The sequence below is a fragment of the Sorghum bicolor genome, chromosome 6 (assembly GCF_000003195.3).
Source record: "Sorghum bicolor cultivar BTx623 chromosome 6, Sorghum_bicolor_NCBIv3, whole genome shotgun sequence".
In the NCBI taxonomy this organism is placed as follows: Eukaryota; Viridiplantae; Streptophyta; class Magnoliopsida; order Poales; family Poaceae; genus Sorghum; species Sorghum bicolor.
This window is the reverse complement of record NC_012875.2, coordinates 52,352,137-52,364,902: the sequence shown is the minus strand read 5'-3', so window position 1 is coordinate 52,364,902 and position 12,766 is coordinate 52,352,137. Positions and strand designations below refer to the sequence as shown.

Below are 12,766 nucleotides of genomic sequence, written 5' to 3'. Positions count from 1 at the left end.
GAAATGCAAATCACAAGGTAGATGATGACACATGATATTTTCTTGTAGTTTGGTGACTTATCGGTCACTTAGTCTACACTAAAGAGAGTTTTAGGATTGTTGCTCCTCTCGCTAGCTCCAAAGTGTGCAAGCTTTGAACTACCCCCTCGAGGTAGCCTCCAACATGAGCACTAGACTTGAAATGGTTGAATCAACTAGACACTCAAACAAGCCTCAGTTTTACTAGAGATGCTCCTTCGGCTAGGATGAGATCAAGAGCCATGAACAAAGCCTTCTCTAGAGCACCACACAAACTTCATGTGGGCTTCCACAGAGACACAATGCCCACGCCGTCTAGGAACTAACAAGCTCCAAGAGTAACAAGCAACTACTCTTGCAAATCAACACCTAGTGTCATTTGATCAGTCTCTCAATATGCGCACTAGAATCGCTCCTCACTTCTCCAAGTATGCCTCACATGAAGTGTATGAGAGTGAGAGGGGAAATAAGCTCTCTAAAAGTATATAAACTTCTCAAGGTGACAAAAGAGCACAAACACCTGGCCACCCCTCTTTATAAAAGAGGGAAGAAAAACTAGCCATTTTGGGCCTCTTCTTACGCTCCTGTAGAAAAGGCGGTCAGACCGGCGGCGGCCCAATGTTGACTGCAGGCGGCCCAATGCTATTTAAAATGGGTACATTCGTACATGTGTCGTAGAACCCCATACATGTGTTAGAGTTGAAAATTTGCGCGGGACTGAGGGCTTATATGTTTTCACTAGAGATCATAAAAATTGCAATCAGCTTTTCACAATCTAGATTCTAAATTGATACAATCCATCAATCCTAGTATGAACTTGCTTGGACCAGATTGTGACTTTCAACTAAACTAATGTGAATATACAAGTTGGATATATTTGCTCACATTTGCCACTGGTTACACAAGCCTAACATAGTGCTTCTGCCAGTTTCCTCCCCCTCACATTCTATTTTTCTCCTTCTCGTCGCAACCCTAGTTGCTAAGCGACACCCGCAGTCCTACCTAAGCGTCGCCGCCGCCTCACCCCGCTACATGCCTTCCCTCCCGCCGAAGTGTCACGCAGCCTACTGCCCCAGTCAAAGCGTTGCCCCCTTGCAAGCCGCCCAACCGACGTTGGAGCCCATCCTTTTGAGCTCGGCTAGAACAAAGGTACATTTTTTTCTTTCTCTTTAGTGAATCACATATACGATGAATAAAAATCCCAAAAATAGAAGTGACATGTGATGATTGTTTGTTCAAATAGACTTATACTAGTGGACTCAGATGAGATTATGCTAAACGAACAATAGTCAATCCACTAGAAGTTGCATTTCATTTTCCAACCAAAGCATCTTCTTCCCAGGGAGGTGGAGAACTCCTTACACGAATGCCTTTGATGATAGTATTGTTGATGCTTTGTTTGCTATGAGTGAGTAGTAGTGATCATCTATCATTTGCAAGGACAAAATTTGCGTTCATTCGGCCATGTGTCGTTTTTATGCAACTCTATCTATTTTTGGATGATGTATCAATTTATTTTATTTTTAATATTAAGAGTAAAAACAAACGCTCTAAATGAATAAGAAGAATTTAATATAAACTAAGTCTACTATAGACATCACACAATATATGACATAAATCCCACTATCCTAAAATTCATGATGCCTAACAACATCAACTTCTTACGGTACAAATTGTTACAATTCAAGTTTTTCACGATCCACAGTCTGCAATTTGCTTTTCATAAATAATCTCTAGTATAAACAAACATGATTTATTATTGAAAGTTGTACCATTTGAGATAAGAGCTTGCATTGTAGTATTGCAACAAAAGACTTGATGTTTTAAGATTTAAAAATTATCCCAAAAAATTAAGGTTTTAGCTCTTTGACATAGGTTGGGCCCACATCAACATTCCACCTACCGTGTAATTATTTTAGCACCATATGTGACTGTGGTCTGCATGTATCCATGCATTTTTTTTAATTAGTGACTTATTCCTAGTAAATACTAGCTCTGACCACCTTTAATAAGTAGTGGCACATGACTAGTTTCTTGAAAGCACTAGTTTATCCTTAAAATCCTAAAACATAAAGTATTCTGGGACTGAGGGTAGTGGGATACATCTTTTATTTCCTGGACGGAAAAGTCCGTTGTTTTTTTTTTGTTGCGAGAAAATCGATTTGATTTTTTTTATACATAGAAAAGATCCAGCATTTATAAATTGCCTTAGGTGCCTTGTGTTCTGGAAGCCTTGTTTGGTAGTATAACCAGTGAGGTTGGGCTGGCTCGTACCAACAACTAGTGTGGACAGCATGTTATGTTAACCCAGAAGAAACACCGGCCATTTGGTGGGGCCAGAGTAAAATATGGGTCGCACGAGCATGAGGTGACCCTTGCTTGCCTTGACGATGGCTAATTTCCTTGGCACGTAAATCGCCTAATTTCTGACGCAGCGTTTTGTCTGGGCCGTGTCATCGCTGATTTGAATATAGCAGCCTGTTTTGGGTGTCAAAATACGTCAGCCGATGGAGCCGCTACTACTCTCGCATCGCATCCTCTTGTTGACGTTTTTTTCTTCTTTTTTTTGGAGACCTGCTCTGCTCTTCCTAGCTAGTAGTGGTGAAGGTGTGGCTATCGTTGAGTGGGTGATAGGATAGGAACGCCCTAATATTTTTTCCTTGATTTTTTTCCATTTACAGAAGCAAGCGAAAAATATACTCTCTCCTTTAAAAAAGGAAAGAAGGGGGGAAAAATCTCAAATTCATGTGTCAACCAAACTCAAATTCGTGTGTGAGCAGATCTCTGGAATCCAGCTGAATTTAATGCCTTGTTGAAACGGGTAGTAGGTGGTTTGACGAGAGGCAGTTCATGTGGTCAGATTTGGAATTTGTGTATGAGTTGGATTTGATACAGCGCAGAGTTTGCTTGTCTTGGGTGTAAATTGCTGGGTGGCACCAGGAATTCTAATACTACTATGATTTTTTGAGGGAAAAAATAGCAAGATGTCATTATTGTTACCGTTGCCAAATTGCAAGGTCACCCAGAGAATAGTAGGTAGGTAGTACGAGAGTCACCCTGTTGTTATTTTTGGCAAACACGTTAAAACAGCTTTTGGGGGCTGTGCTGTGCACGCAGCCTTCAATGTTGGGGATGTTGGAGTGCTTTTCGCACTCTGCTTCTAAATACGTCTTCACACCAAATCTGAGTTTATACGCTAAGCCGTTGGGAAATTGTCTCCATATATCCTAGGAGATTTCTCTATCAATACTCCTAATAACTGTCTACTTTAGTGGTCTCTATACTTTGAATAACTAAGAGGGAAGAGGGATTTTGTAGATCAATAATAGCGTGTAAACAAAAAAAACACAAATGTGAATACAATTTGTGCTAATTTCAAAGAGGTATCAAATTTTGACTATTTTTCCAAATTCATCCTTACAGAAAAAATTAACTCATACTACCTAAGAGATATTGCTATCATGTCTGTGGTTGCCACCCCTTTAAGCTTGTGCCGATTATCTTAGATTGTAGTACGTAGACATCCGTTTGTTGTGATATTCATCACATTGCAATTTTCTAGTTCACTTGTGTGTCATATTTTTTCAAAAGGAACAATTATATTAAGAAATCATAGCACGGTACATCCCCGTCTTATAGAAAACACCCTAACAAAATTAAAAATTACAACACACAACACCCAAACACACACAAGAATATTCTTGCCATCATTGCCTAAACTTTGTCCACCGAAAAACAATTACTGAGATCAGTCCAAGATTCGCCTCCTAGCTTCACAAAGGGGCACCACCCCTTAGAGTTGTCGCAAGGCGAGCGCCTCGATACTATACCAGAATGCATTGTTGGCACTAAACAAGCATTGGCCGCCAACATGGGAAGAAAAGGAGAGGAAGAGGGATCTGCCACCACCGACCATGAGACTGACAATCAGAAGTTTATTTCACCGCTGCCAACACCGTTAACAATACTAGGGAGCAACAAGAGCAAGGAACCCACCAAAGGGGATGCCGGAAGTGCCCACCCTTTCAAAAAAGAGGGAATGAAAGCTTTACACTTCCGCTAGTGAAGGAGCCAAAGTGACGCATGGCAAGGGTGCTCTGCAATTAGCCACGTCGAAATCCTCCACATGACTACAAGCGATGAAACGAAAGGCAACAAAGCACCCGCGCAACGTCACCACCACGGGTAAACTAAACCCTAAATTAGCTAATACAAACCTAGTAACATAGGGCTTTGTACACCGGTCGAAATCTAGGTTTCCCCACCCTCCGCGCGGGAATAGGTCGTCGAAGGCGAGGGGGGGCACTGAGGTCGACACCGAAAAGCGACTCCCCCTCGGTTAACCTGTGTCTTCTAGGCATCACATCATAAGCTCTTCTTTTTTCTCCTACCACTGTAACAATCCACGCTCCTTTGGTGTCTTTGGATTTTTTCTTATTCATATTTTCAATTTTTTATCCATGAATTAGTGCTGGAAGGTAGAAACTCACCAAAAGTTGATTTTGTAGTGCCACATTTCTAAATACATGCCTAAATTATTTTGACGAGATATAAAATGCATGATGGTTACAATTTTTTTTAAAAAATGTACATTTCCCGCATTTTTCGTATGGTAAGATGTTATTGCTTTTTTACTGAGATCTTATTTAGTATGGTTCGGGCTTCTCTACTAGTGAAGACTACATTTTATGGCTTCAGCTTCTAGGCGAAATGGTTTGAGCTTCATTGGTTTTAACTTCAATTCTTCAAAAGCCATTCTCACGTGTGCGCGTTTGGTAGGGATTTTGGTTAAGTCATTGGAAACCTAGCAAAAATCTGCCAAAAGAGTGCCTAATAATCTTGCAATAGCATGTCTAAAGTGCATACACCAAATTGCATCGTGCCCAATAAGAACAATTTTAACCTATCAAAATGGACTTTTCGATGTCAACTTCACAGAATAGAACAATCAATCTCTGGTTGAGCAGTTTGAGCTTGTATAGCGTATCTGCGTATACGACTTTGTTGGATTGAACATGTGCTCTTTCTCAAGGGGGTGAGATGCAAATGGCACAAGGCAAAAAGATTCTTTTAATGTACCTAGAGTGGAGGGCTTTAAAGTTAAGCAAATTGACTAATTAGTGCAGAGAAATATCCTCAACTTCAACTTAGTCACACCACATGTATAATAATGGAATTTGATGAAATGAAATCACAACAAAAACCAACCCCAAGGCCAGAAAGATACAAGAGAGAAAAGAAGCTTTGCCCTCCCTCTCGCTCTCTACCTCATCTCCTTTTCCTACTTTGCCCAATTGCTAGTTGCTTATCTCTCTAGTAGTTAATAAAAACATCCAGCTTTTAAACTATAATTCTTTTGGATTCCTCTCCAAATGCCTTTCACCCGGCCTTTGTAAATCCCCCCTCCGGCTGCTGCTGCAGCATTCCTTCCTCTATTATTTCTCCATCCCTTTCCCCTCTCTTTCTCTCTCTCCTCTACCCTCTCTCTAAAAGACTGGATACAGAACGAGGAAAACATATAGAAAGGAAAGGAAGAAGGGAAGAAGAACACCAACCAAGCAGGGCTTGGTTTTTGAGAACTTCATGGGCTGTGGAATTGTCCCCAGGAATCCGCTCTGGGTTTGACGAGATTCATACAGAAAAACAGTTCTTGATTTTTTTCCCCTTTCTTTTGCTCAAGAATTTACCTGTACAGGCGAAACTGCTTGTTTGTGCTTTGTTTTTCCCGTTTTGTTTTCTGGGGATTTTCCTCTGGTCCGTTCTTCTTCACCTGTGAGGTGGTGAGGAGCAGAGAGAATCATGGGGAAGCAAGGACCCTGCCGTCATTGCGGAGTCACAAGTGAGCTCTTGTTCTTGAATAAAGCTAAAATTTTTCTTGCAGTTGTTTTTTCTTTTTCTCTTGTTTTCGTCCCCTTTCCCCCTTTGTTCCTCAATCCTCAGCAAGTAGTACTTCTTTGGGGATGATTTCCCCCAATTATGCATCTGGGGAGCGGGCCTCAGACGAAATCTTTGGATTGCGTGGGACTCGATTCCTCATGTTTCCGTGTTCTTTGTGTTCGTTGATGGTTGTTCAAGAGAAGTCTGTGGATACGGTTGTAAAATTCTCAACGTGAGGAGCAGATTATACCATGCTCACAGAACACATTTAGACTTGTTTTTGACTACGGTGGATATACACTTCTTAGATAAATTCTGCAGATAATGGGAGATTAGATGCAGCTCAGACTCCTATTCTATAATAAGAAAATAACCATTTGCTTCTGCCAATCAGATAAAAGTAGAGTTCGATTGCTGCTGCAGCTACATAAATGCTTAGTTTCAGGGTACCATTGAAGTGAAAACTTAGGTTTCCTGTTTAATGTACACAGGCTTATCCCATTTTGTGCCAACAGCATTATATGTTCTGAACTTTTTTTTAGCTCTTACTGCAGCAAAATGCTAAGTGGCTATCTGCATTCAGTATCACCATTGCGTAGCATAGCAGATTAAGAATTGCACGCTTGTACAATTGAACTAACCATTGAGGCACTGAAAGCATTATCTGAAATATTTAGTTTGAATGTATGTGATTAGTTTTATGATGTCTTCTGGATACATTCTTGATTATGTGTATAGTTTATTACCCTTTTTTGGTGTTCCCTACCTTGGTATCATCTCCTACTACATGTAAATTGTGATATTAACTCTGAACTTGTACGCTGGGCGTATTTTTGTGCATCAGTTTTGATGGATTTCTCATGGCAAAATGCTGAAACAGGTACTCCCCTGTGGCGAAATGGGCCACCAGATAAGCCGGTGCTCTGCAATGCTTGTGGCTCGAGATGGAGAACGAAGGGTTCATTGGCAAACTACACCCCAATGCACCGCAAGGACGATATTGATGATGATGAACCCAGAGTTAGCAAGCTGAAGCCACCGACATCAAAGTCGAAGTCACAGAAGAAAAAGCCAAATCACATTATAGCAGAGAATGGACTATTTTCTGGTCAGAATTTCCGAAAGATGGGGGGTGTTGACCCAAGCTATCAGTCTAGTTCGGGATCTGCAGTATCATACTCTGAGAGTTGTGCCCCATATGGTGCTGCTGATGCAAGTGAAATGACTGGTCAGTGATCTCAATGCCTACTATACTGTTTCTTAATAATATGGTTCGGGTTCCCTCTCATTTCTTTTATGCACATGTGATTGTATTCAATTCGATGAATGATTATTAGTGTCAGAAGTGCATTCTTGGATGCTCGTCTTCAAAGTTATGCTCAATAAACTAAAATTTTATTGAGATGTCGTATATTTTTATTCTATACTGTTCCCCTTTTGGAGATCATATTAGTAGTAAGTATGTAATGCAGATCTGATTGTTCATCTCTGTTTTTCATGAGCATAGTGATTCCACCCAAACTTTTTCTTTTAGTATAAACTCCTGTTCTGTCTTAGTCTAGATGAGGAATTCATATTGGGTTTGATAAAATCATAGCTACTTGTGACGAAATTACTTACTATTACTAGGCCACGCCATCTTTTAAATGTCCAGTGTTGATCTTGTTGGGGTCCAAGACCTTTATACTTTATATATTTACTATTGAGGAAAATGACAATATAACAGGACACTGTGGCTATAAATTACAAAGAACAAATTATTCTTTTGCGGGTTGACAATAGATTAAATTGTTGACATAATGGTACATATCATAAAGTTGGCTAAGTTTCCAACATCAAGATATTAAGCTTACAGACCGATCTATTTTATGAACACAATAGCATTTCCTTAATGAGAATATGCGTAGAGCTCATCTGTCTTAGCATTAGCCTTGAGAGGAAATGTAGCAGCGCTGATTAAACATGAAGGCGCCAATTATAATTGTTTGCTTTTTTTATGCAAACACCGGGGGAGCAAGAGGCATCGCCTCATATGGTCTCATAGATGGAATGGATCGATCAGCATTCAGCAGTGACTATGCATGCATTCATGTACGATGTGTACATAGGCCATGGCAGCAGCTTTGCATGTGATGCAAACATTATACTTGTAGTTCTAGCTCTACTATGGTCTAGCCATCTAGTGCATCAAATGTCTAGCAGGTAAACTTCTTAATAGATAAGTAGTCGATAGGCTATACATTTTTTTAAATACTTTGCGGGCAGTGGAATCAACGGTTGCTAAAGGCATTGCAGCCATGGCGCAGGCAGTGGAAGCCGTAGCTGGAGCTAGCACTTACACCGGCATCATGTGGATGGTGGACCTGCAGTCATGTGATCTGCTTCCTGGGCTCACTTTCCGATGCTGCGCTCCAGGAGCTCCGGCAGCCCAGTGGCTGGGTCTGGGATAGGCATAAAGAAGCATGGCACTGAGGGCGAGTGGGTGGGCGTGGCCACATGCGCTACTGCAGGTCTCCTAGCCCCATCCTCTGACCTCTGGCGCCATGTGGTAGGGTACAATGTTGCGGCGCCGCCATGGGCCTCGGGCATTGTCGAACCATGGATGTAGGAGTGGCCGCGGTGCAACGTCTGCGAGAGGACGGTTGAGCTCGAGGAGGCGATAGTAGACGGTAGTGGAGGGAAAGAGAGCTTTTGGCTCGGGCACCGGTGATGGCTAGCTGGAACATGTGGTGGTGGACGAAGCTTCGCGAAAAACTAGCTTGAGTGCTTGGGCTGTGATCCCATCAAGGCCACGCGCCGACGCTCAGATGCCCGATCAACATCAGACGGTGGAGAAAAAGATGATGACGTGGCCCAATAGAATGGCCTAGCTTGGCTCTGATTTAGTATATAGAAGATTATCATGAGCAAACAATGAAGGATTGCGATCTATTACATATTGGGTTCAGATGGCATGGAAATATCTGGTGAAGATGATATTTCACTAAATAAGTAAATATTGATACTTGATACATCATAGGTACTAATAGTGTGTCTCCCTTTACCGCATCTCTGAAGTGATATTTAATCACTTCAGCGCCATGAAACACCATAAAGGTCTAATACCGATTCACAAGATTTGCCAATAGCGTGTATACCTTAATCACATCTCTGAAGTGATATCTAATGAAATTGAACCACGAAACAAAATAAATATCTAATAATGATTCTCAACATTTACTGTGCTTATGTAGAACTTACCTTATTTTCTTTGTTCTATTATGTCATTTGACTCTCTGATGTATTGCCAATTCAGGTTCAGCACAGTCACATGCTTGGGAGTCCCTAGTGCCATCAAGAAAGAGGAGCTGTGTTACCCGTCCGAAGCCTTCACCTGTAGAAAAGCTTGCAAAAGATCTGAACTCCATCATGCATGGAGAGCAGTTATATAACCTTTCAGGGTCATCAGAGGAAGACCTACTATACCATAGTGAAACTCCTGTCGGTTCCTTTGAGATAGGCTCTGGAAGTGTGCTTCTAAGACACCCAAACTCAAAATTACTGGAGGAAGAATCAGAAGCAAGCTCCATTCCTGCAGATAATAAATCATACATTACAAGTGAATCATATTCAGGCTCTGTGTCATTTGTCGTTCACAGTGGAAACAAGTCAGCAATTAACTTAAATGCTCCAACTGCAAGGCCGAAGAAGTCGCCGCTGCATATGGAAAACAATGCTAGAAGGTACTATACGTTTTATATTCTTATTAGCATAGAAGTGGTATTTGAGTATCGGTTTTATTCTCTATACTCATTGAAAATTGGTTAAACAAGTTACTTTGGTAAGAAACAATTTAAGTTTTCTTTTTTGTTCTGTATCTCTGTTTTGCAGGGATGAACTTCATTATGAGAATCAGAATGTCCTGGAGAGTGTTGATTCACCTTTAGTTTCAGTAGATTTAGAGGTATCCTTCCTATACATGTTTTTTTTTGTTCGGGTTGATGATCTGTATATGTTTATTTGCACTGAACACCACTGGATATGTTTAATGTTTACATATTTTGGCTAATCATTAAAACTCAACCTGTATGCTGCCCTATCCTTCTTGAGCAGGATGTTATAAACTATACTAACTTCATGAAATATCTAACTAAAGAGGATCAACAACAGTTGCTCAAATTCCTTCCTCCTGTGGATTTCTTGACACCTCCTGAAAGGTTTACTTACTCTTTCCCAAAGTTTCACTAATACAAATTGTGGTCACTTTGTGCTAGTCCTCATTTGTGTCTTGTTCTTGCTGCAGCCTTAGAAGCATGTTCAGTTCTATCCAATTCTCTGATGCTATAGACAGCTACCAGATGCTGCTTGGAGAGGGAATTCTTGACCCATCCTTATCTGGTGATGAGGAATGGAAGAAAGTGAAGACACTTGCCTTAACTAATTTAACAAAATGCAAATGGCTGGAGTGCTATAAACAGAAAAAGGTATTACAGCGGCTTACAGCGTCTTTCTAATACATTTACCTACATTTGCTTCCCCCCTTCGACTTTATTGTCTTCTAAATTAATGCCTATGTGAACTTCCAAGCTTGCTTGTATATGGCTAATTAATTCTTTCTCTGTTCAGGAAAAGGGAGCTAAGGAAACCGGGGGTGTGGGGACCATCAGTGGACCGGAAGGCTTTACCAAGTCTACCATGAAACCACTCAAAAGACCCCGTGACACCCACTTTCAGAGTGATGCAGGTTAGCAATATTAGTTCCTCTGATCCTGATTTGCATCAAGTTTCTAGTTATGACATCCAAAAATGTCTTACTTAGTATATTCCTATTTCACTATCTCCTTATGTCAGTGACACAAAGAAGGGTTCTTATTTGCTTTGCTTGTAACATGCAGAACTAGATGGTACCATGAGGAGTCCTCTACGAGTTCTAAAATCTGGGGCTTTGGCTCCTCAGTTTGAAAGTTCATCTTTGCCAAAATCTGGCTACGCCACCAAAGATTCAACCTGCACTGGAGGAGCACTTAATTTATTCATGTTACCCCCAGAAAAGTTATCATTACTGGTCCCTCCTGAGTATGCCGACTCTGATCAAGACTTGCTGCTGGAGATACCTCTCAATGCACGACACCCAGAGGCAGAACTTCTCTGTCAACCATCTCAGCTGATGAGCTCTATAACCCGCAGCTCCACCTCTGGTGCTGAAGGAGAAGGGTGCCTGAAGCTACCATAGTCTCAGGTCACATCAAGCAAGCAGCTTAGGAACAGCCAGTAGTTTCAGTTTACTTTAGCCTCCTGGATCGTGGCGCCTCTATTTGCTGATCACCAATGGGCGTTATGCGTCCGTCATTGCCCTAATTTACATAACAATGTGCGTGGTCTGCCAACTTGGCGAATTGTCCGTTCAGCTAACATTGTAGCATGCTTTTGGATCGGGTTTCTGCTGGTTTTCTGTAGCATATGGCTCATGGAGAAAGTATTAACTTATCTCTGTGTGGAAAAGATATAACCTTATTGCAGGAAAATGAAAAAAAAGAAAGAGGATATTGGAGTTATGTATGTGATATTGTTGTTTGCTATGTATGGGTGCTGAAGTGTTAGTTGGCTCACCTGTTTGTCCAGTTGAGAGCATGTGCATCGCTGTTCGTGTCTGCATTGCAGGACCTCTTGAGTTTTGACTCTTGAGCCAAGACAATCTGGATGATGATAGCGTTGGTTGGAGATATGTGCAACTGGACATGGCCTTAGGTCACTGGCAACAGCCTTACTGGCCTCAATTTTGTCAGCACTTGGGTTGTGCCAGAATTCGACCGTGTCCCTAATATTTTTTGATTGCCTAGACTACTCCTAGGCCGGATTGAGTCAAATCTGAATGTGGGAAATGCCTTGCTCCTACTTGTCGGTTATAAACTAAAAAAGCAATTTTATCCGGGTTTTGACATTCATGGGTTTTATCATGGCTACCTAAAATAGTGGCTTGGCTACTTAAAGTAAAAGCCCAAACTAAACAACCCTTTCTCCAAATGGTTCCACTGCGAACCACCCCAATCAGTCCTACTTGTTGAATCTTCTTAACAGGATATTGTTCTCTCCAATTGTGTTATATGCCTCATTACATGATTTGAAGCAAATGCCAACATATTCTGCTTTACTTTTCTGTTTGTACATTTTGACGATTCAACTGATATAGCTTTACCAGATTATATATGTTTCCACTGTTCTTTTGACAGATGTTTGCTTATAATTGATATAGCAAACTGTTGAGGCTTTATATTTTCTATAGTCAGAAAAATTTACCACCCCTCCCTTCTGTGTGGAGCTGGCTGCTCACCTCCTCTAAATATCTCCAATCCTCGAAGATCCCATCTTTCAACTTGAACAAGACCTAGTAATTGCCTGAATTAAACTCCATTTCATAACTTTCAATCTGTGTATGAAAAAAAAACATCAACTCGGATCTAAAGCTTTTGGCTAGGCATTTTTTTTCCTTTCCACTCGAGATCGAAAACTTTTTGACTTAAAACGTTGGAGTCTATCTCATAACAACTCAAATTGCAACTATTATCTAAAAAAAAATCTAAGTTTCACATTTGCTTATCTTACAGAGATCCTCACCTAAGATAACACAGTGGCGGCACCAAAAGCTAGAAGTGGACAAGTGGTGGCATCTTGCGATGGCTCAATCATCCAACCTACTTTGGTCATGCAAGGTGTTCCATTGAAGAACACAATAACACAAGAACCTATGTGTTTGCAAGTTGTGAACCTTCTGGTTCATAGCTCTATGATGAGATGGTAGGTTGTGCATCCAAGAAGCAGAGGATGGAAAAAAAGGAATAAGATGCGTGCAACAAGAAATAATACAAGCGCCATGTCCACATTCTAGTTGATG

At 41.0% G+C, this 12,766-nt stretch overlaps 1 protein-coding gene across 1 annotated transcript; it reads left to right on the top strand.

Moving 5' to 3' along the window:
• Positions 5,350 to 11,483, top strand: LOC8055941 (GATA transcription factor 26). The gene is made up of 8 exons (XM_021464172.1): positions 5,350 to 5,857; positions 6,776 to 7,123; positions 9,191 to 9,617; positions 9,766 to 9,838; positions 9,988 to 10,091; positions 10,178 to 10,358; positions 10,501 to 10,618; positions 10,770 to 11,483. Exons 1-8 carry the CDS (start codon positions 5,818 to 5,820, stop codon positions 11,105 to 11,107), a joined length of 1,629 nt encoding a protein of 542 aa, XP_021319847.1. The 5' UTR covers positions 5,350 to 5,817; the 3' UTR covers positions 11,108 to 11,483.

Coding starts and splice junctions, on each gene's coding strand:
- LOC8055941 (XM_021464172.1), top strand. CDS start 5,818: ATGGGGAAGCAAGGACCCTGCCGTCATTGCGGAGTCACAA. Junction 9,839..9,987: donor TAGTTTCAGTAGATTTAGAG/GTATCCTTCCTA, acceptor CTTCTTGAGCAG/GATGTTATAAACTATACTAA. Junction 10,359..10,500: donor AGTGCTATAAACAGAAAAAG/GTATTACAGCGG, acceptor TTCTCTGTTCAG/GAAAAGGGAGCTAAGGAAAC.